This window comes from Geospiza fortis, unplaced genomic scaffold (genome assembly GCF_000277835.1).
Source record: "Geospiza fortis unplaced genomic scaffold, GeoFor_1.0 scaffold41, whole genome shotgun sequence".
Classification (NCBI taxonomy): domain Eukaryota; kingdom Metazoa; phylum Chordata; class Aves; order Passeriformes; family Thraupidae; genus Geospiza; species Geospiza fortis.
The window spans coordinates 275,723-299,841 of record NW_005054299.1 but is presented as its reverse complement, the minus strand read 5'-3'; the positions used below and the strand labels follow the sequence as shown (position 1 = coordinate 299,841).

The window sequence follows — 24,119 nt, the reverse complement described above, 5'->3', positions numbered from 1 at the left end:
TGGACAATTTTGTAACATAGAAGATAAGCTAACTACAGGAATATGAAAAGGAATCAGTGGACATTGTTTATTTCTTATTTTTCCAAATGGCTACTGAGCTGTAGAAATAACAGGTCTGTTCCAAAAAGCCCTTACCAATAGTGCTAATTCAGTCAAACCAGAAAGAAAAACCTGGTTACAGAGAGATGGAAGAGTACAGCAGAAAGTAAAGAAAACATGTTCCACCAGCAGAGGACAGGAACGCAACGCTGAAGGGGAGATGCCAAACAAGAGAGATCAATGTTATCAATGGGAGAGGTACAATGCCACAAAAAAACAAACCAAAGGGAACAAAACAAAAACCCCATCCCATAGAAAGAAAATGGAAAATGGCTAAAGAAATAAAAGGACACACACTTTCCAAAAGATTTTTTGTTTTATAATCAAATTTCTTTTACATAGACAACTGAAACACACCAATATTTTGTGCGAAAAATATTTTTAAATAAACTTTGCTTGTTCTACCTTTTTGTACATTCTGATATACATATGTAACAAGGTTTATGGCACTGTAACCAGGATCAAAATCATATAAAGGAAAGAAGTAATTGCTCTCATTTATCCTTTCTGAATCAAGCTGGCTGCTGTTGCACTATTAGACTTTAAAAATTATTATCTTATTATTAGTGGGCAGCCAACTCTTAATTGGTTTGAACACTCAAAACAAACCCCAAATTATTATTGCACAAGAAGCCAGTGAAGGCATATGGCATAGAATGATCAAAGTCCCTTACTGTTAAAACCTAACACCCCAAAATAGAAAAATAGAACTGGAACATGAAACACGCCAAATGAACTTTGTTTTCTTCTTTAGTTTGAGTCAGGAGTGTGAAAAGTGCCTTGCAGACTTTTAAGCTGCTCTGTTTTCCTTTGCATCGGTGAGCATTTTGCACAGTCTTTGCAGAACGAAGGCCCTTCTGTTTCAGGGAGGTTTTTTTCTGCTTTGTTTTGGCTATTTGTGTTTCGTCTTCAACTTAGGTTTCTTCAGTCTATGAACCTGCACAGACTACTTAGCCATACACTCTACAAGTAGCCGGAGAGGAGGGAAAAATAAAACTTAAAAGAAAAAAAGCCCAACATTTCTTTTTCCTGTTGTTTTTATTTTAAAAAGTACTCTTCTTGCTCTGAAGCCTCCCTGCTGTGATGGTGTCTGAGAAGGAAATCACAACAGCGTCCCAAACCCAGCAAAGTTCTTGGATCTTTTAAAAACCTTTCCTTACAAAAAAAGGTTTTTATTCACAAAAAGTTTGCCACAAAACTCCCCTTTGAAAGCTAAAAAGAAAACCCCACAACTACCCATCACTGCCCCAAATCAGGTGAAGAACAGGTTCCACCCCCTTGCAGCACGGCCATCACACGACAGTCTCGACACCGATCAGCTTTGGTGTGAGGATTCGCGGGGTGACTCCATTGTTCAGGTCTTCTTCGAACTCCAGTAACTGCCCCATAAAGTTAAGGTTGGGGGAAATGATTGGTCTTTTTCCTTTGACAAATTTATAGGCATCTGTCATGGTCATGCGCGTGTGCTTCATTAGGTACGCGATAACGATGGTGGCAGATCGGGAGACACCGGCCTGGCAGTGGATGAGGAGACCTTTTCCACACTGATGAGCTTCCTCTGCAAACAAGACAGACAAAAGAAAGTAAGATTTCTGCCCATTTGTAAATCAGAACAAGCTCAGTGCAATTAAGAGTAACTTAATGTGAAAAGCTCCTTGATTTGATTACGAGCACAGCGGTGTCTCTTCCCCTTCCCCTCCAGCACATCTTCCCCCAAAGTTTCAGAGCTATTGAATGTGAAACCCCCAGTCCACTCTGACACTGAAAATCCTCACATCTATTCTCTGCTCTTTATTAGTGGAACCATGCATTGAGAGATGCTTCTTCACTGCCAGAGAGCATTTTATGAGGAGGGCAAGGTCCATGATGAGGAATCTCAGGCTTCATTTCCACCTCAGTTGCAACACCACTGCATTCTGTCAGCAGCTCAACCTCCCTGTTTTTCAGAGCAGGGACCCACTTCTAGAAACCAGATATTTTCAGATTCAATTCATAACAATAAATGTGTTTCAACACCCTGTCCTCTGAAGCTTTACAAAAGTACTCTTGAAATGAGCTTCAGTGGGTGTCTCTGCTGTGGTGCCTCTGCAAAAGGAGGAGCTGGATACACACACACACACACTCCACCAAGATTCATCACTTACAGGGAGGCACCCTGGGCAGCATTTAGGGGGGACAGAGTCCTTCTAATCACATGCTAACAGGACATGAGAGAGGACAGTCACTACCATACCATCCTCATCTGCCACAGCTTGCTGTTAAAACAGGAGATGGAACTTTCAGGAAGTCACACTTCAAACTACTTCTTTTATTTCAATCCACAGGAGGAACATGAATTTAGTTTGCAGGTTTTGGCATGAATCCAACCCCACCAAGAGTACAGTTCAACCCACCCCACATGTTCAACCTGTACTGTGAGAGCATAAATGAAGCCAACTTCCCTCTAGACATTTTTGCCAGTTAGTATTTCAGAAAGCTGAAACTCTCTAACGCATTTTGACACACATTCCCAGAGATGATTTCACTTCCTATGGCTTTAGTCTTAGCTAAACCTGGGGTTGGTTGTGGTTTTTTGAAGACATATTTAAAGAAACATAGGCCAACAATCCACAGTTTAAACATTTCCAAATCTTCTCAAATGCAATTTAAAGTTTACCCTGAGGAAGGGAAAGCTTTGACCGGTTACTTCCCCAGCTGGTTAATTTGAGAGGGAAGAAAAACTCTCAATGGAGATATATTTGTTTATTAAAACAAAGACAGACCATCAAGATGTAATTATTAAAAAGGAAGTAAAATGGGTTTTGAAAGGCTTTCTAAACCTTTCCAGAGCAAATCTGCTTTCTCTGCTCTTGGTAAGGTCACAAGCCAAACACTATCTTTCAGTGGTTTTGAGAACTCCAATCCTGCAATTCAAGGGGATGAGGGGAGCAGAAATCTCTCTCTTGTACCGCAGAAAGACCTCAATGGAGCTTCATAGTCTCTTTACCTAAGCTTAGCCTATTGCATCTTCTTATCTTGTTGAACTTAAAGTTTAAGGTTTTACTGGATTTCTTGATGCAGCTGTTTTCCTAGAGGATCAAAGCAAGGTTTCCTTTTCTCTGCCCTTCACCCAAACAAGTGTTCACCTTCCCAGGCACACAGTAACCAGCAGCTTGGGAAGCTGACAGCACTACTGGTACTGGGTTAAGAACACAAGGGAAAATTTGAGTTAGAGATCTTTTGGTACTTAACACTGTAGAAGACAAGCCCAAAGGTTCAAAGTGGTAAGATTCACCTGAACTGCAGCATAAGCAGTGATTTCTCTATTCACTTCACTAAAGCAGTGTGGCTGCAGAGCACAAGCATCAGCACACCACAACCCCCTGCCAAGACACAGCCAGGCACGGCTGAGGAGCCGTCTGCTTCTGAGCTGCCAGCCCTGCCCGGCACACAGCAGGGACAGATGGGGTCACAGCAACCTGCTGAGCCTGGCCCTCCTCCCTGGTCCCACAGCTGGGGCCAAATCCTTGCTGAGCCTGAGTGCACCTGAGTGCAGAGCCAGCACAAAGGAGGGCAGGGAGGAACATGGCTCTGCACCTCCCCGCCATTACCTGGTCAGTCAAGGACCTACACTGTCCTCAAAAGCTTTCAGTACCACATGCCAAAGTCGTCTCTGACCAGCCCTGCTTGAAGTGGCCATCTGGCTTTAGCCTAGCTGAGCATGGCCCCAAACTTGGCTGAGGGCTGTGCTGTGTTCATTGTAATGAGGTCCAGAACAATGCTGCTGGGTCACTTCTTCAGCAATCTCCACAACAAGCAGCGTGTCTATGGTGAACTCTCTCACACAGCCTTACAGGGTTTAGAGGCTTATTAATGCAAGTTTTCATCACTATCCGCTCAACCACACATACACTCTGAAGCTACAAATCTAATGGTGGAACAAGCCAAGTGTGAAAGTTTGTCAGTTTTCTCATTAAGTTAGCAAAGACTGAGAGACCATTAAGAACAGTCACTATGAAAATCTGGCTGAAAGCCACTATGTGGAAACTAGGAATTCAAAGGAATCAAAAAGAGGGGATGACGAAAGTCTCAATTTCTTGGCGTTTCCTGAATTTAGAAGCCTGGAGGAAGGCGTTACTATCACTGGATTAAACTGTAACCTCGGGCTACTTAACCAGATGTGCCAGAGATGAGAAAGGACAGAAATATGAGGTGCTCAGCATTTCTGGCAACCCAAACTAAAGGAAATATGGCCTTAACCAGCCTTCAGAGTTGCTGGCAAAGCATAAAGTTCACTCTAAATTGTTATAACGAGTAAAAATAATAACAATAAAAAACCAAACAGGAGTATTCCAGGCAAGGGCAATTACCAATGAACTCAAAAGCCTCTTCAAAATACTGCCTGAGATTCTGCTTGTTGCTGTCAGTGGCTGGGAGCCGCTTGTAGTTGAACATGCCTTTCTCATAATGGTACAGGGGCAGGTGAGTGGTTACGTTGATGACGTAGCCGATGTTCATCCTCTGCATTTTCTCCAAGTCCTGAGCATCATGCTCGTTTCCGAGGAAAAGGAAAGGCAGGATGGGGGTGAGCTCAGCGTTCTCAATGTCTGGTGTGGTGGGGATGGACTGAGGTAGCACGGGGGGCACAGCAGAGGCACCACCCCCTCCTCCCCCCTCAGGGCACTCTTGCAGCTGGAGGGAGTTGTCGCAGAGGTTTTCATGGTTCTGCTTGAAACCGCTGAGTCCTCCTGGGAAGAGAGACCAAGCAGATACTTTGGTTAGATACCCTAAGATTCCTTCAGAGCACACAGTGGGGCCACAAGGACGGGAGCTGGCTGCACTGTCCCCACCACCACTGTAACAGTGCCACTGGGCTGTCGACAGCAAGGGTGGCTGGCATGAATCAGCAGCAGGCATTGTCCTCCCTCTGCACGGTGGATGGTGCCAAGGAACAACAGGGATCACAGACAAACATGCCTCTGTGCAACATCAGCCTGCTGAGGCTGCCTCACCTACCAGCCCATGCGACAAGGAAGGTGTTCCTAGAAAGAAACTTCACCAAAACTAAGGTGCCAAGGGGCTATCAGCACACTAGAGCAGAGCAGCAAGCCAGCTGGGACAGTCTTAGCTTTACCTGCCCTTTAGCAGGCCTGCAGGGCATCCCCCCACCCAAGAGCTCTGAGGGGGATGGGAGCAGCTCACCCCAGCATCGCTCCAGGGAACAGCATGTACCCGTCTGTGCGCCCAAACAAAAGAAAACCACTCCTTGTAACCTAACAGCGACTGAGGTGCTTGCTTAACATGTGGCAAACAGCTCTCCTTTTGCTGCCCCAGCCACCTGAAAATATCTAGCAAGAGTTATTTTTAGGACATTAAAATGGATTGGGAAATGGATCTGAGGGGGGAGGGAGAAATCAGTTTTTCAGTGAAGGAAGCTCATGCCTTCCCTGCTCTGTTGCTTGCTTTTTCAATAACCATTTCCCTCCCCTTACTTTTTTCTTTTTTTTATTTTTTTGAGGAGGGTGGCTTCACAGAGCTGAAGCAAGCAAAGTGGACCTTCTTTCTACACCTCATTCTGCACTGACATCAGCGGCAGGCTCCCCACCTGCCCAGTTTCCATGGCGATCCCATAAAGCACACAATGACATCAGCTGGCATGACATCAGCTCTTTGAGTGCAAACAATACAAGAACTACTACTTTGTGCAAGGCCTTTGGTAGGAGGCAGCGGCGTTCCTGGGAGTCACTGATGTAACGCTAACAGGTGGCTCCTCTGAAAGAAAAAGGCGGAAAGAGGAGAAATGCAGGGATGTGTTCCCCCCCACCTCACACACGTTGCTGTTGTACCGGGATACTTGAAGTCATGCTCAGCATCGACACAAGCCAAGTGCTCAGGCTCAATTGCACTTTGTTAACTGCAAGCCAAAAAAAACCCAGGAGAAGGGACAGCGACTCTGAAGTTACTAGAAAGAGCCTCACTAGCCAAAATAAATGTGGAATGTCACCCCCCCCAATAATGTTATTTAAAAAGAAAAAAAATAAGAGAGAAGCTATTTATCTTTTCCATGCTCTTTCACAGTGATCCAGTGAAGGCATTAAAGTGAAGCAAAATATGCCTCCACTCGGGCTCTGGATCAGACACAGCAAAGGGTTTCAATGCCCACTGTTGAGGGCTGCAATTCAAATGTCCAATTCACTTGTCTGTGACATGCTTAGGGTGGGACCCACCCAGGCCCATTTTGGTGCCATGTGCTATATTTCAAGGGCATAAGGCACCCAGACTAGTTACAACCATCGGAGCCCCTGTAATGAAAGTACCCTTTTCCACATCCAAACTCGTGTCCTTCACGCACTGCTACTAACGTAATTTCCCTGAAATCCTTGAAATACCTACAAAATGCAGAATATTTCCCCGCCTCAAAAATGTGCTTGTCTTCAGCTATTTCTGCTGTTTATAGGACACAAAGAGATTTGCCTTAAAGATCTCTATTCTGTAAGTTGTTATAACAGTGGATCAGGCTAGAAAGAAGAGCAAGGACAAAAATTTGAGCTCAACTGCACCACCTGGCCTCAACAGGGCCTGAAAAGTCTTCTCAGTCCACTCAAGAAAATAAACAAGATGATGGTCCCCAAGCTGAAGATGTTTGAAGTCTCATCTAAACCAACAGCCCCAGCCTACAGTCTAGGCTAAAGACTAAACCCTAACCCACATTCCCATCTTTCTGAATGGGCAAGCAATCCATTCAGCTTGAATACTGCTGTTCAAACAACAGCTACAGCATGCTGGGATTCCCAAGAAAACCCCTGAAAAAGTTTGTTTTTTAGTGACCCCAGAGACAACACTCATTTTCCACCTTTCCTGCTGTCTTCTGGGAATAAGCAGCCATAGCTGGAGGTAGAACCCCACTGGTTCATCACTAAGGTGGGGACACACTGATGGTATGGCAGACACCATCTTGCTTCACCAGCTGCCTTGTAAGACACAGCAGAATATCAGGGCAAAGGATGGGAAGGGACCCCAAATGCAACATACGGAAGATGCCCCAACAAGTGGACTAGCCAGACATATAATACCTTCATTCACAATTTTTTTACAGACATTTGCCAGTGTCACCATTCCTAATGTCAGTTCACATCCCCCACTCTCCTTGTTCATCTCCTCATATGAGAGGAGAGTTAAAAAGTCTGTTCAAACAATATTTAAAGCAACTCTCAGAGCAAATGTTCCTGAAAGAACACATTACTGGGGAGAGGATTACTAACCTGAACTGGCTCAGACATGTCAGCAAGGGAGGACTGGACAAGAACACTGGTACCCAGGAAATGATGCAGCAAGATGCAGTCATGGCAGCAAGCTAAACTCTAATCCAACAGCAGGAGCTTAGCTTGTATCTGCGCTGCCATATGAGTCATGCAGGTCCCAAAAAAGGACCCAGACATCTCCTGAGTGCTGTTCCATTCTCAACACACACAATCCTTGCACAAACTGATTTATGAGGCACTAGAGTAATTTAAGTGGCACTCAAGCACGTATAATGCTCAGGCTTTTCTTAAGTTTGAGACTACCTCCCAAAACAGGTCCAAGCAAAGTTAATAATGATCAGTCAGAAAGAGAGGGATGGATTTTCCACATGAAGGTAAGTACAACATACAAAGTATTCAAATGCATCTGTATTCCCTTGGCAAGCTGCTGCTATTTCAGTTCATTTCAAGTCTTCATTCAGGAAGAGTAGAAAAGGTGGGAGAGAAGAGGCTGCTCCCATACCAGAGGCCAACACAAATCTCTTGCAAGGCTGGTCTAAGAGTTGGTTCATTAAACTCAGTAAGGTGCAAGACGCTACTGCTACTGACCGCAACTGCAGATCACAAGGAAGCTCAAGGCATGGATGCAGAGACACAACTTGGAGTTGTAACAAAAGCTGTTCTGTGGTTGACCCTGCCCAAGTTCCAAACCTGAGGAATGAAGGAAGCACTACAGAGGGCAGTAACAGCGCCTGTGGCCAAGAAGCACAACTTAGCAGAAGCCTCTTACTAGCACAAAAGCTGCATTTTAAAAGCACCTTTTTAGATGCTGTTTGCAACATGGGAAAAGCCTTCATCATATAGAGACAACCTAAGTAGAGAGGCAACATAATATATCCACCAAGAAAGCCCATGGGAATGCATGGCAGTCTGCTGGAACCACAGCCACGGAGCCTGGACTCAGGAGTGTAGCCACCTTCAGTGACAAACCAAAATGCCAGCAGGCAGATGAGCCACTGATGGATATCCATTTCAACACTGTCCTGCCTGCAGCCCATCTCTCCTGCCTTTAAACACTCCACAGAGCTTGTAATGACTAAAGCATGAGGAAGTATGCCCAGCCAGTGGGATGCAGCCTGTGCATGGGCACAGACAACATCCGAAGTGCCTTTGCTCTGTTCCAGAACGGCTGCTGGACAGGTGTTCAGAGGGTTGAAACTACCCAAACCCAAACCGAGATGGACATACAAGGATACTCAGCACTCTGGGGAACCCAAGGTATTTCTTCCATGAGGAAACAAAGCAGTGAAGTAGAACCCTTGCTGGCAGATGGCCTCGCGTGCTATTTAGCAGAATACAACAGAATATCAAGGGCTCTTTGCTCACAACTGATGCAAGAACCAAGTTGCAGAACCATTCTTGCAGTTGTAACTGCACGACATTTTCCAACATCCTGCCCTGCCAGAACAGTTAGTAAGTAACAACAGACTTTGGAGTGTCTGAGACCTCAAAATTTTTGAAGAAGTTTTAAGTCAGCACCTTACATGCTCCAGCTATTCCCACTCATTTGTTCAAATTCTCTGCAGCCATCTGCCCATAAACATCTCACTTAATGCTCCTCAAACTCTCCCATCAGGCAGCACCCAAGCAGCAGCTGCACACATTTTCCAGCTCCAAAGCCAGCCAGGACCCCAGGGCTCACACCAGCACTGCAATACCAGGTGAGCAGCTGAACAGCAGCCAAAGTAGCTCAGAACAAATAAAAAAAGACAAGAATCATGGGTCTGGCATTAAAGTCATGCTTAACACAGTGTCCGTTATTTGCCATCAGAAGAGGGCAAATATGATGCAAAACAAGCACAAAAGGTGTAGCAAGAATGAGGCAGCCACCTTTTTATGAGAGACTATGGCCTTGAAATAGCATCATCTTCAAAGAACTCCAGAGAAACAAATTTATAAAAGTGGATTGGCTGGTTGGGGATTTGTTTGTTTGAGGGGTTTTTTTGTTTGTTTGTACCACTGCAGCTTTTTTGTTTAGGGTTTTTGTTGTTTGTTGTTCAAGAATATTGAGAATTTAAGTACAAGGAGTACAGTAACACCTGGCCTCCTCTGTCTCTCCTTCAGCCACCATTGCTGCTCTCTGGCTGCATGACTATATGCAAACTAGGATTTGGGTTCACAATATGCTTTGGCACATTTGCAATACTTTTCCTATCTGGAAACAGGCTCTTGCCCCAAAGTTAAGTAAATGACCTTGTTTCCAGTGGGAGAGCTTAGAGAGAGGCAGCTACAGTCAAATACCCTCACCACAAAGCAACACCTCTGCATTACCTCATTGGTGTGGATATACTTTGTTCTGAGCGTGGCAGGTACTGGGTGTTCCCGCTCCCACTGCAAACAGGAACATACTTTTATACATGACAGATTGCAGATGTGGGAGCCACATTTAGACTAAGCACGTGGTCTTAGGAGACAACCAGACCTTTTATACGGCTTTCAAAGCTATCCAGGCAGATTTCTGGATCTGCTCATCCTTGATTACAATACCACAAAGCTATCTCAGGAAAAAAAAGAGGAAAAAGAAAGAAAAGCAACGCACACACAAGCACAAGAAGAACAGAAATCCCAGGACACTGGGAAGTATCAGTGAAAGAGATGTTCAATCTGTAAATTCCCCTCTTCTCATGTTGCTGGGCTCTTGTGGAGTGCACAGCAGAGAATGCAGTGATACCACAGTTCTGGTCACCACAAGCTTTAGTTGCTCAGCAGTGAAGGCAAGCTTTAAAACACTCACTCAGCTTGCGCCCTGTCAGTACCATCACAGCAAACCCTGCGGCTCTGTTTGAGTGAGTTTAGGGCTGAAATGTCACAGGGAGCATTTGGGGTGCAGGACAGAGACACTCAGACAATTGGTGTGTATCTGTTTAAGACAATGCTTTGAATTTGTGCAATACAGCCTGTTCCTTTAAACCTGTGACCTCATTTATTTACATTACTGCAGAAAAGCACTGCCAGAAGCAACAGCTGATGACAGTCTCATGTATTTTTCCACTAAGACAACAATTAAACTGCTCCTGTGTTATTAATGAACAGATGACTTTGTGTCAAGTTGATTCAAAGCACAGGATGCCTCAAGGTTAAGCAAACGCGACTCCAGCACGTAAAAATAGAAGTTAGGTATTGTCCAGATGCTTCGCCCACCCAGCGCTCTCCTCCTTCCTCAGCCTCCTGAGCAGGAGGGCCCAGGTCTCATAGCCACCCCCCACCATGCTGCCCACCAGTGTCTAGAGGTCCTGCTGCAGGGTGGCACACTGGTGCTGAGCCACCACCACTGCAATGCCACCATGCGGGCTGCTCCTGTACCATGGGCCTTCTACTAAGGCAGATGCTGCTGTACAGGTTGAAGCAGAATTCTACCATTATAGGCCCAATCCACTCCTAGGATATGGACAACAACCTAGACCATCTCTTCACGCCACCAACACAGCTGTGGCTGCAGGTGTAGGTCTGCTGAGCACCAAGGAAACCGTCAGGGAGGGCATGGAGGAACTGAGGTTGCATCCATCAGGCACAGGACCCAAGGCCACCTTGCAGTAGAAGATGCAGCCATTACACTTGCTCACAAATGTTGCTGGAGTGATTTTAGCCATAACAAAGATGGTTCCCAGTGTGCCCTGGGGATTATGCTCTGTCCATCCTGAGGCACTGAAAGAAGAGATGCTCAGATCTCAGAACAACACAAGACACACACTTTCCTTGCCCAAGCAGGGCTCTGCTTCCCAAACTACTTCTAGAGCAACAGGGCCAATCCAAGCAGATCACTGTAGGAGTGTTCCTACTGTCCAAGCAGACGGCCATCTCCTCACCACAGCTGCAGCTGAGCAGTGCTCAAGGCTTGCCCTCACTGCTGCAGCAACTTTGACATGGCTGGAAATACTGTATTTGCCCACACAGCAGGAAGGACAACTCCCTTATATCCACAGGGGTGGGGACCTATTGGACCACACTCAGCCAGGTGACATTAGTGAACTCCTCACCTGCCTGTGGGATGCTCCAAGGAAACCCTGCCATGGGGCTTTCCCTGTCACCCACACAGCATTCACCAACAGCTGTGCTGCAAAAGATTAAGCTTTGAGCAAACATAAAAAAGTAAACAGCACACACAAAGAACAGCTTCCACCTCGATAGACTCAATCTAATCTAGTCTCTCCCTCAAACTGAGCTACCAACAGCACTTTAAAAAAAAAGGCAAAACTTCACATTCCAAAGAACTTGCAAGGTCAGTTTCTTCCATGTGGGAACTATCCCAAGAGGTCAGTTTGTACACAAATTCTGGCCTAGAGGAGTCACAAGGACATCCTTGACACAATGGCTTTGAGGTCCCTTTAGAAGTCAAGAGTGCAACGCCAGATGAAGAGGAAAGGTTTCCCCTCAGCATCAAGGGACATGCACACATGTTTGCATGTTATTTCTAATTTTACCTCGCTATGCTTCACACCCCTCATCACAGCACATCCTCTCTCACTGGCTTTTGAGGTCCCTGGCCTCATCCACTTTTATTTTTTTCCTCTGACACCAAGCACAGCAAAGCTAGCTCTCCCAGGGTCACATCCCGGGGAGGCAGGCAAGAACTCATCCAAAGCCCTGTTACCTGCCAGACTGTGCCAGAGTTGCTGGCTCTGTCCAGCTCCATTCTTGTCTCCTCCCATCCCACCACCACCCATTTTCAACCACACCATCACCCCCTGGGAGCCTCCCACACCTCAACACATGACTTGCTTTTTTCCACCATCAGCTTTCACCTCTTCACTTTTCCTCTTCTCATGACTACTAGATCATCTAAATCCATTCCAATTAGAAAAAAACAATCTTTCTTCCTTGACCTGCCACTAGAAAACCCTTCTTGGATTTCAGTTTAACTCTTCTTTATAATTTTTTTGTCTTAAATTTAGGGTTTTTTCTCAGACCCTGAACACCCAAGCAAACCCACATATCCTATCCATATCACCCCTTTACCTGTCAGCTTTTCCAAGAGATGCTACTAACCTTTGGGCTCATCAGCCTGTCCAGAAGCCACCCTGAATACTTTGGGACCACCTCTCTGTATTTAAGACAGTGGTTCCAGCTTGCAACTGGAAATCTGCCCTGTGTTATGGGAGTGCTGAGTCTGCTTATTTCAAAATAAAAACTCAAGTATTCACAGGAAAATAAGCTAGCATTCTTCAAACCACTGTATTATCCTTGGGGAGCAGTCAGGAAGGTGAAAGAGGAGAAAGCCTGCTCTGAATTTTGGTACAAGGACTAAACTATACAAGAATGTAAACAGGAATAAGGCAAGAAACCCCACATCCCAAACACTATGGTGACAACTCTGCAGCCACCAAGGAGGACTGGATGTACCCTCCCTGGAGGGCAAGCGTTTATAGCAGAAACTCAAAATTAGTCACATTACAACTTCTCATGGCAAAAGTATGTGTTCCCATGGGAATGCAGGCTAACATGAAGTCCAATTAAATAATCACTGGAAATGTCAGCATAAACCCTGAAGGAATACATACTTCTACTGTGAAATGCTCCCACTGGAAATCATATTAACAAAAAGGTCATCAAGAAATGCTAAAGCTATGTACAAAAGAGGCAGGAGAAGAGAGAGAGGAGGGAACAGAAACTATTTTAAAGCAATACAATACCACAAATGGTTTTATATTGACAAAGAGCTATGGGTCTGTTTTCCCAGACAGAGGTAGAGCTGAGCAGATTTGCCCAAAACAGCAAGTTTCATTTGTTTTTTAATCTATTACCAGTTCCCTCCCTGGCCATCACCATATGCATCTCTCAAGCGAGCGGCCTGGAAAGAGCCAGCACAGGAGCAGGATGCGGGCAGCTGTGGCTCAGCACGTCTGAGGAGGTAGAAGGGTCCCAGCACTGTGTCAGACATGCGTAATCCTGGATGCGTAGGAGTGGACCTTTCTGTTTAATCTGAGCGTTTTAGAGAACACTGACATTTTCATGCTTCAGCCACCCATTTATTCTCTTTCCCCTTTTAAGGGCAACCTCTCCAGGACAGTTTCTTTCTAAAGAGAGAGCAGGCTGCTTTGTTTCTCCTGAGAATAACACAGGCTCTTTTCCAGTCCAAGCCACTACTCTACATCAGAAACACCAGCACCATGCACATTAATATGAAAGGAAAACAGGGTGCTGATATAGCACACTCTCATTTGGGAGTACCATCCATTCCTGATGAATTTAAACTCTTTTTAGACTGAAAAGTTTCTACCTTTTTTCTAGAAATAACAATACCTGGCTCTGATTTAACATTTTCTAGCAAAGTATTCCAAAACACATGAAGGAAAAACAAGGAAAGCAAAGGATGGTTTCTTAACATATCTCAGTGCCACAGAGTCCAAATTGAAAGCAGCACACTGCTGGAACTAGCATGGTGTATGCTAGCCCCCGCTTTGACAAAAGCTTCAGGGCCAGCTCTGCTGGCACATACATCCCATTCTAAATGGTCAAGGAACCAAGGCTAGCCCCCAAAAACCCCACAGGTAAAAAGAAAATTGACCAAGATTGCATCCATATTCTTCAGACTCAAGGCAAGAAGGAAGCAGGGAGAGGGGGAAGAGAAAAAGACATATTAACAGAATCCAGAGCTAAACAGCAATAAAACAAGGAATATTTCCAGCTAGATGAAAATCAACCCTTGTGTCCAAATAAAATAACTCCTTATCTCCACTAATATTTCCCAGGAAACATAAGAACTGTGCTGTCGCTCAACAGAGATGATGCTCTGCCTTCCTGGACTAACACCTATGAATTTAAGAATAATTTCATTGTAAACAATCAGAGTGGTTCTGTACCTAAAATATGCCAGCAAATTTTAAGCAGCAGTAAAAGTCTTATTTTTAGCTCTTATCCACTCGACAGACAGATTCCCATTACCTTAACAGAAAACAAGAATAATTAAGAGCCCAGCATCAACATAGCACAGGTCAACTGCTCCAACAGCAGCTTTTGCTTTAAAGCATTAGTGTTCAACTGCTTACATAAGGCTTAATATCACACTTTGGCATAATGAACTGGAGACAACCAATTTGACTGGTATGACAGAAGCTTGCAAGTTTTCTTCTATTTTCTTTAAGCCATTGTAAAAAAAAAAATATATATATATGATAATTCATGTGTGGGCAAAGAGTAACATTTGCTCTTTGTACTACCTTTCATTAGAAGCAGCTCTTCTCTGTTGCAGTGAATCAAGTGGGAATTTATCCAGTCAGGCTGTAGACTTTTTAAAGCTAGGGCATAGTAAAAAAGTTGGAACCAATGTGTTCACATCTCTATTACTATTATTCTCTTAATTTATATTTTCCAATTTACTCCTTCAAAGCCCTGATCTTGTAAACAGGGTGTTGCATGCACACAAAGCAGCACTTAACCCTGGCAGGAGCAGTGGTTCCCAAACCCTCCCACCCGGTAGGAGCATTCCTGTCCTCCAGCAGCAGGTAATGACAGATTTACTGTTCCCTCCTGACCCCACCATGCCCAGACCCTCCAGGGGGGACAGCCCAGTGCAGAAGCTCCCACTGCAGGAGCTGTGGGTGGGTGTAGCTGAGCTAGACAAATGGTGACATTGCTCCAGGCAGCAGCAATCAGAAGCTCATTCCTTCAAGTCAGAGGGACTAGGTGGCACCTAGACCTACAAGGGCCCAGTTGCTCCCTGCAGACTGGCCAGTTTAGGTCTCTCTGCACACACTCTCATGGAACAGGCTCACTGAAACCAAGTGCCAGGAGATCAGAAGCTTGTGCCTTTTCCTGACCTCTCTACTTTACTGGGAGCAGAGCATTCCTTTGAAAAGGAGGCAGTTCCCTCATCCAAGCAGAGAAACACATGAAGATGAACCTGTATTTTTAAAAAAAAATACCCAGAGGCAAATCAGAGCCTAAAATTTGCAAAATTATGTGCAAAAATGCACTATCAAGGGAAGAGGATGCTCCTAAACCCATCTCCCACTTTCGACAGCAGGCAGCTGTGTTGTCCCAGGGCACCACTGTGACTGTGGATGGAGCCAGGGTCAAACACACAACACCAATGGCAACAAGAGAGATAAGCTCTGTGCAACAAATGGTGCAAAGGGCATTAAAAAAAAAAAAAACCCAAAAAAAACCCCAAAAAAACAAACCAACCAACCAGCCAAAAAACCCACAACAAAACAAAAAAACCCACATCCAAATCAGATTAAAATAACTTCTCTATGCCTCATGGCAAGTTTGTCGTGTTGGCTTAATCAGAGTTCCCCTGGCCACGAACCTGCCCTGCTATCTAGGCCCAGATTTATCCCTTTAGTCCAGTTCCTCCCTTTTTGTACCACATGGTGGACAGACTTGCTTCTCCATCTCTTCCCCTTTCCTTCCAGCACCCAAAATGCTGCTCCAAAGCTAGGTCAGAGACCACCTCCTGGTAGGACGCAGGTCCATGGGGAATCAACATCCTTCTAAGCAGCAGAAGACACACCAGAAACAACCTTCAGAGTGCTCCCAGATGTGAGGCTGCCTTCACCATAGACACTAATTGAAGCAAAGAGTTTCCTGTACTAAAAAGTCACAAGGTGTTTAAACAAAATGAAATAACAAAACCCCCAAGCTTCACTACTGAACCACAGAGCATTCATCAACACACTGTGCAGAGACCATGAGCACCCCTGAACTTTCCAGCTGCAAAAACACATCCCCTGAATCCCTCGTGCCTCCTGCCCACAGCAGTCCCCGTTCTGCCTCATCACAGGGTGTCCTGAGTGGCACTGCCAGGACTGGTGGCCAAACCCAAGAGTGCTAGTGCACATTTCAGCTTTCCCACAACCCTCAACAGTCAATGGATTAAGAGTAGGTGAAAAGCCTGCCAGAGGAAGCTGAAGCAAATGCAATGTTCAAGACAGCACCTTGATCCAATCTCCTCTCAACTGAACTCTTTGCAGCCTTTAGTTTTCCATGAGGCAGGGAAAGGTGGCATCCATGATATATATACATTGCTCTCCTTTAAGCCCCAGCTTATCAAACACCTTTATGATAACAACAAATTAACTTTTACAGTACAGAGGTGTTTAAAAAACTGCTACAGACTGATTCAGGTGAGAACTTAGACTCAAAGCTTCAGAAAAACAGCTGCTCACAGTAATTCAGGTCAGCCTTGTGATTTCTGTAGCCAGCACTCTCCCAAGCCCACCAGGGACTTCCCAACAAGGCCAAAGCACCACACAAAATCTCATCTCACACACAGAGAGACAAGGCATTAGGTTATCTTCAGATTACCATAATCTATTTATTTAAACAGCATGACTTGACAGCCCTGCAAGCTGATGCTGAATATTTGAGAGGTGTCTCCCTCCTGGCTAGCTGGTGAAATTGCAAAGCAGGGAAATGTTGAGATGTATGCATGCTGCTTATATTTACAGCATTTCTTCACTTTTGAGTTGTTTGCATAAATAACAACTCCTAACTATAATGGGGCTTTTCACAGAGTAAAAAGTCACAGCCTAAAGACAAGGGATGGGCCCCCACTTCAAATGCATCATAAAGCCAAGGCAATCTCACTAAAAACTTCTGTGCTCATAAGTGTAGTGAAAATTTGGCTGCTGCTTTGGAAGCAAATCACACATGGACAGGTCTAAAAAACATTTTTTTTTAAATAGCCCATCTGTATTAGTTAAGATCCAGACACCACTCAAACCTCAAACACAGCTACCCTTCCATCCCGAGCCTCTCAAAAAGGTTCTGTTCACCTCAAGAACAAAAAGCCAGAAGACAGACGAGCACACCATCCTAGAGAGATTTCAGCAGAGGAAATTCTCTGTCAGGGCAAGGGTAAGGGCAGCACATGAGGCATTCAGCTAATTATAATCCAACATCTACCTACCAGGAATATCATAGGGAATGTTACCCCAGTTTACACAGAACTGGAACCAGATTTTTCTTTACAAGCATCAGAGAGGTTTGCCTAATGTAACATTTTGGTTCTTAATTCTAAGGGTATAAGAAACTGGGGAGCAAAAGAGGTGGGGGGGAGTCTCCTTTCTATTCCTCCCTTTCCAAGGCACTGTCATTGCTCTCTTTCCAAAGACAGTTAAAACGTGATAGGCACCATGCAAGCCAGCACAGCAAACTCTCAGATGCCATAATTTCAGAGAAAAAGCCACATTTACCATTACTGTTGAATAGGCAAAGTGTAGAGGTACCTCTCCTCTGCAGAAGTATACCCTCAAAATATGTCAAAGACCCTGGTCTCCAGCCACACCATCATCCCAATTTAGCTATACGTAAAAGGTAATGACACATACAAACAATTTTCTAGTGTGATGGCCAAGAATATTATTTATTCCAGTAGAAAGATACTTTAAGCACCAGCAATCAGAGCCTGAACACTGAAGGTGAAATCTCAGCCCTGACAGAGCTAGCAGAAGCTCTTCCCCCAGTGAATGATAGGGCCAGCTCTCCTCTGCAGCACAGAGGGAACACATCTTATTTTTAAATGTTAAGTGACTCATTTGAAATGTCCTGTGTTTTTAAAACTACACATTTCCCTATTACAACCATGACCTAATACTTATTCAGTGGAGATCTCTGGTGGAAATAAGTGCCAGGCACATGTTTTGTTGGTCAGCTGGATTTGTTGACCATTACATCAAGTTTTACTTTCAAATACACTCGTGCAGTGTAATCCAATTAGGGTTTAAAGCAACACTGACACTGTTAAATTCTATAATTAATGAAAGTAATAATTAAGGTATTTGTACAAGCGACCAGGTCAGGTATTTCAAAGGCAGCTGATCACAGTATTTACATGAATGTAGGAGAATATAAAACAAATAATTATTCCTTTTGTAAGGAATAATTACTTGCTTACAAAGTCCCTCTGTAGTTGTTTCAACTTTGCTGATATGTGACTCTAGTGTGGTAAGAGATCTGAAACTATTCTTAGACCACGGCAGAAAGCATGAAGTGGTTTCTTGGCAGGTCTTACACTCCCCGCTATAACGAGAGCAAGTCACTTCATTTATTTCCCTGTCAGATGAGCAGAGAGAAGATTGAAAGGCAGAGCATAAATAAGCTCCTCAGACTGTGAACAAGAACAAAGAAACAACCAGGTTTTGTGGAGGAACAAGCTGGTTCCTCCCCATCTCCTTTGCAGAAGTCCAGCCATGAGTTTACAGTATATAGTGGGAATTAAAAAAAAAGCCAAATCATATTTTTCACCTCTGCTTTTAAATTCCTTGAAGTCAAACACAGCAGCCCTTACAAACTAAACACAAGACTTAACCAGGTTCACAAGGCTCCCACTGCTGGGTCTTGAGAGAAAAGGAAGAATGGCAGGATGGAGACAATGCCACTGGACCCTGGTCAGGGAGACAAAGGCAACTCCTCTTGTGTTAAAAGCTGCCAAGATTTGCTGGCATAGATGCTTCAATTTTTCATTTTATTTTCCTTTGTAGATCGAATTTAGCTTGTGAAAAAGAAAAAAAAACTGAACTCCAAGCCTAAATGTTTCAGTCATGGAAAACTAGTACTTTTCATCTGAATGCAAATGAATTTCCCACTTTCCATTTTGAGGTTCTAGTAGCAATCTTAAGCACACAAGCCCCCAAGACTCAAGGAAACTTTTTCTATGAGCTGAAGTGCTCAGGGAAGACAGAGATGCCTCACTGTTGGGTTTGCAAGAGGGAAAGGAGTACAGCCGTACCAAGGAGGGCCAGGGCTGCTGACCCAGCCTGGGGTCACAGCACCATGCTCTTCCCCTCCCCAGATTCAGCTTTGACATTGGCCTCAAGCAGAAGAGACACTGGGCTCATATCACTGCCCTCATCTCCATTCCAATGCCAAGAAAAAAAAAATTTAAAAAAAAGCATCCACAAAAAGTGAGGTTTTTAGTTTTCAGCAAACATGGAATACCATGGTCATGGGGTGTTGGGGGAAATATGACTTCTTCCTATTTTGTTTATAAACAGACTGAGCAGCAGCTTTAGCCAGGACAGCTCAGGCTGCTACGGCCCATGTAGCAGGACTACAAAATACAGGATTCTTATGGGTTTATTTTTTGTAAAAATAGACTATTTATGCCTGTCTCAAGTGTTGCTGTGCCTCGTGGCAAAAGAAATAAGCAAATCTTTCTTAAGAGCTTAAATCAAAATTATGCATGTGTTACATTTATGACCAAAAATGTTAAAGGAAGTAGCAAGAAGAGGCATGGATAGAAAGGGAGGAACTGAAGTCTTAAAATCTTCCATGCCACACTGTACACGAAACCCTCTGTTGTCACATCGCTAATTTATACATTGGTCTGCTACATTAAAAATAAACCACACCATCTCTTTTTAACTCCTGCCTAACAAGGCACAGTTACACATAGATACATTTATCTATAGATCACGGCCCGGCCTTGGAAAACAGCAGAGAGTTTCTGTGCTGCTTAAAAAGCCTGGGGCACCTCGAAGCCGCTCGCCTGCGGGGCCAGGCAGAGCTGTCAGGCAGAGCTGTAACCCAAGCCCCGGCTCGGCGATGGGAACGAGCCCGCGACGTGCCAGCGTGCCCCGAGAGCGGCAGCGGGGCCGCGGGCTGACGGGCAGCACCAAACATGGAGAAGGTGGCACCGCATCGGGGGGACGGAACTTGGACAGCCCGGCTAGCAACCAGTGTTTGCAAACACAACACGGGGGATCAGATGGGCCGGCAATAAATTAGGGCCAGGCAGCGGAGAGCGAGAGAACTCACTCAAAGTAACAGACCCAGGCAAAGAGGGTTCCCCGGCCACCCCCAATTTCGTTTTAGCGCCTGAACACAGGGATGGGGATGCGCTAGCTCCTGGGCGGCTGAAGCACGACGGAAAAAAAGCTACCTGTCAAGTGAAACTAAATAACGAGTGCTTCCAGCGCCACGCCCCCAGCTCAGAGAGTTTGCCGTAGCCTTCCAAAATGCTGCTTTATCCCATGCTCAACTCCATCTGACCTCAGCTGGAGCCCCACTTCAAAGAATGGGAGTGGAGTTGCGATGATGGCCCAACAGCTCAGCGCTGCCCAATTACTGCTCTGCAGCTTCATCTCAGCCATGATCTCATTCCAGGTACTGAAGAAGTACCACGCGATGTTCAGAGAAGCTACAGTGTTTTCAGAGAAACACAGAGAACACCTTCAGCACTCCACTTTTCTAAAGATAGGAAGGCTTGCGGACTACAACCACATTCCCAGCTGCAAAGGCTGTACAACAGAAGGATTACCACCAGAAAGGCACAACTCCAGTGGTAGCCTCACTCTGCCAAGTGCCTCATCTCCTTCTTCCACAGATGAAGGGCATCATCATGACCCCAGAGACTCAATAAAAGCATACTGGGATCCCGTAGCAAGTATCAAAACAAGCCCAGCATGACCACACTCTTACTAGGAGCAAGGGAACAGTTCAGCAATTTCAAACTTCCACAAGATACACACACAGAGGAGTATCTCACAGGATCCCTAGATCCTACAAAGCCATGAAACTCAGCTGAGGAAAAGAGATAAAGTACCAGCCCACTCCATTCTCCTGCCACACTGTGCAGGTTGGAAGTAGCAAGCTGCACAGAAAAATTAAGCAAATTAAATACATACAGTATGAGCTAAGCAGCATATCCTTCCATAGTTTCCCACTGCCACAGCCAGTCTCTGCCAACCATACCTCTGAATGGCATAAGCACCCAGGGGAAAGGAAATTTAATCTAGAGGACAGCATTGTTATAAATAGGATCTCGAGAATAAAGCTAAGTCTCCTTGGATGATGCCTTAATTGGTGGGGCTCATCTCCACCAGAGCATTAAGGGATAAACCAAATTCCATATTAAAACAGGAGCCTTTACAGCAAAGCCATATACATACATAAGCACTCATACACAGAAACACACTTTCAGATCACTCTATAAACAAATAATTTCCCCCTGTCCATTATTCTGACCCCGTATCACCAAAACTAGGCTTGATTGCTCAAGTTGTGCTGACTGGTCCATGATACAATGCCTCAGAAAAAGTGACCTCCCTCATCTTTCCTCCTCCCTCCTTCTACTCTCCCACTGTCCATCTCCAGCACCTATGAGTCCAGTTTTACATGGACTAAAATAAGGCTGCTAAGTAAAGGTCAGTCTGACAAACTAAAAGAGAAGTATCCCCTCCTGGACCTCTGCTCCTTGAGCTATAAATACTCAGAATAAGCACTGGGGGAAATTCTTTGTTTGCACAGACAGACACCAGGAAGCACATTTCCTCCTCGCACTTCTCACCCCTCCTGCTACTCAAGGACAACATCCAGAGAAAAGCAAGCATCTCTCTGCTACCAGCACCATGATTTGTCCATGGAAGGCATTTGCTTTGTCACTGGTGACTTGAGACACCCAGGCCTTACCAGAGATAAACAGATGCTTTCAAGGTGCAACCATCAGCAAGGCTAACAGCAGAGAGTACACACTGCAAAGCAAACCAACACACTGTGTCTGGGCAACAAGGAGGATTACCTTTTAGGACTAAGGGCTCCTTGCCTTCTCGCTTGAGTGACTCCAGCACTATGTGGAGTGGCTGGGAAGGCATCACCCTGCTTGGCTCATTGGTATTCTCATCATAAACTACAATTTCTTTGGAAAAGATTCTCTTGAAGGAGTCTTTGCCTTCCCGGCAGGAGATCAAGTCCAAGACTGTGATCTTGCCCTGCTGGAGCCTTCTCCGGCTGATCTTGTCAGAACAGTTAATGTGGACAGCGCCTTGAATGTGGCTCTTATTATACTCCATGAAGGGCCTGCAGTCAATAATGACAGGACCTTGGTTCTGTTGGTGGCTCTTGCTGCATTTGGTCATCTTCTTGGCCAGGTCATTGGGGTAGATGATTTTGATGCTGGCGAGTTGCTTGGTGCTGCCCGAGACGGGGCTCCCCACACCGCCCAGCGGGCTCAGGCTGCCGGCGTTCTCATTGCTGTTGACCATTTGGTTGGCAGGGCAGGCGGGGGAGGCTCCGGCGTGGGCGCTGCTGGTGCTCGCTTGAGTTTGGGCCTGAGTGTCCTTGTCGTACGTTGCCACAGTGCAGCAACTGGCACTGCTGCATCCACAACTCAGGGAGCGTGCAGAGCCGTTGGATGAGGGCATATACGTGAGATTAGCAGTCTTTAGGGACACAACAACTGCGCTGAGCAGACTGGAGTGGCTCTCACCAGCAGAAGAAGCAGATTCAAGGAAGCTGGAGTCTAAACACAGGTTGAGATCCTGAGGTCTCACTGGCCTCGAAAGTGCCACTACTACCCTGTCGTCTAAAGGAGATGGAGGCATGAGGAGGCTGAGCACTAGCAAGTTAAGAAGAACTCAAGATCACCCTGAAAAAGAAAAAGCAGAAGGGAAAGAAGAAAAAAGGTGATGAAAACAGATCATGAAATCACATAAACCAAGAGATCCAGCAACTTATTTTGCCGACACTCACTATCCCTACAACCCCTTCTGACAGTTACCAGCTCACAGTAGCTGCTAAAAAGCCTTTTCAGTGCTGCAGAGAATACTTCAGCTATCTGCATGTGCGCCCATAGCACGCAGAATCCACACGAGCAGCCTGGACTGTGCAGTGACACCGAGGAGAAGGCATTTAGCTACATGCAGACGGTACTGAGTTATTCCGAAACCCCAGGCTGCAAAGCTCACCACTGATAACGACAGAGGCACGTTCCCTTATCCCGTTGCTCACTGAAAAGGAAGCAGCTACTGGGCTGAGTCCACTACAGGGAGGAACGCGTAAGAGCTGAATAGCTGAATGTGTCAGAGGTGATATGCAACTTTTCCAGCATGCTGGAATAAAATTAACCTGTGAATAAATTTTCTGAGACAGTTACAAACTTGAACACATAAGGCTAAACAAAAAAATACCCAATAGAAAACAAAAATTTAGCTTCTGGAGATCCTTATAAGCGTGCACCTTGCACTTCCCTCCCCCTGTTAGAGGTGAATCCAATCCCAGTTAAGCCCTTAGCTCCAGGCTCGGGAAGTCTGCTGTTCTCCAGCAGTCCGTGAGGTAAATTCCCGCTCCCCACCACATTTCACAGCTTCTTCAAAAAGTGGTCCCCTCCGCCCTAGGCAAGGTCACTGCCTGCCCCACCTTTGCCTTCCCATTTGCTAAGACGCAGCACGCAGGATTTGAATCCCCCCCGTTTCTACTCGGCAGACAACGAAGACGACAGGAACAAAACACCCAAAGCCAGCCCTGACAGTGCGTCACCTTCACCAGCAACTTGGGGAGCAGCCGCAGCTCTCTCTGAAAAACCCATCCCAGCACCAACTTCACCAACTCCACCAAGACCCCGGAGCGGGGCGAGCACTCGCAGCTCCCGTTTGCCGCCCCGGCCGGGTCCGCACCGGGCCGGCTAGGAGATGTCCATCCCGAATAGGGGATGGCCGGGGGGCACTGCCACCTCCAGCAGCCACCGCTCTACGTAGCAAACCCGCGGGCACCACCGGAGCGCGGAAAGGTGCCGCGACCGGCCCGCCCGGGCACGGCGGAGGTGCCGCGGCTGGGCAGAAAGGGGCCAGCAGCGGCTCGCTCGAGAGGCTTTCCTAGCCCGTTCTTTTCCCAACCCTCCCCTCGCCCTATTTTAGGATAAGAACTAGGATAAGGGCGCCCCGAGCGCATTCGCCTGACGCAGTTAAAATTATTTAATAAACGAGGGAGACAACCCAATTACCCCAGCGAGGAGAGACAACGAAAGAGCCCAGGAGAAGAGAGAAGCTAAAGTTTTGCCCCCGATCGCAGGGAGCCGGGGCT

At 45.7% G+C, this 24,119-nt stretch overlaps 1 protein-coding gene across 2 annotated transcripts in view; it reads right to left on the bottom strand.

The window, feature by feature from the left end:
- Positions 1 to 396: 396 nt before the first annotated feature.
- DUSP10 (dual specificity phosphatase 10) overlaps positions 397 to 24,119 on the bottom strand; it is a 103,600-nt gene continuing 79,877 nt past the window's right edge. Inside the window, exons 2-4 of one of the 2 annotated variants that reach the window (XM_005416143.2) lie at positions 21,841 to 22,686; positions 4,449 to 4,826; positions 397 to 1,657 (exon numbers count right to left, since the gene is read on the bottom strand). In XM_005416143.2, coding sequence (XP_005416200.1) covers positions 1,392 to 1,657; positions 4,449 to 4,826; positions 21,841 to 22,642 — 1,446 coding nt within the window. In that variant the 5' untranslated portion in view covers positions 22,643 to 22,686 and the 3' untranslated portion in view covers positions 397 to 1,391. The remainder of the gene's footprint in view (positions 1,658 to 4,448; positions 4,827 to 21,840; positions 22,687 to 24,119) is intronic. The other variant, XM_031060814.1, reaches the window with a different exon arrangement.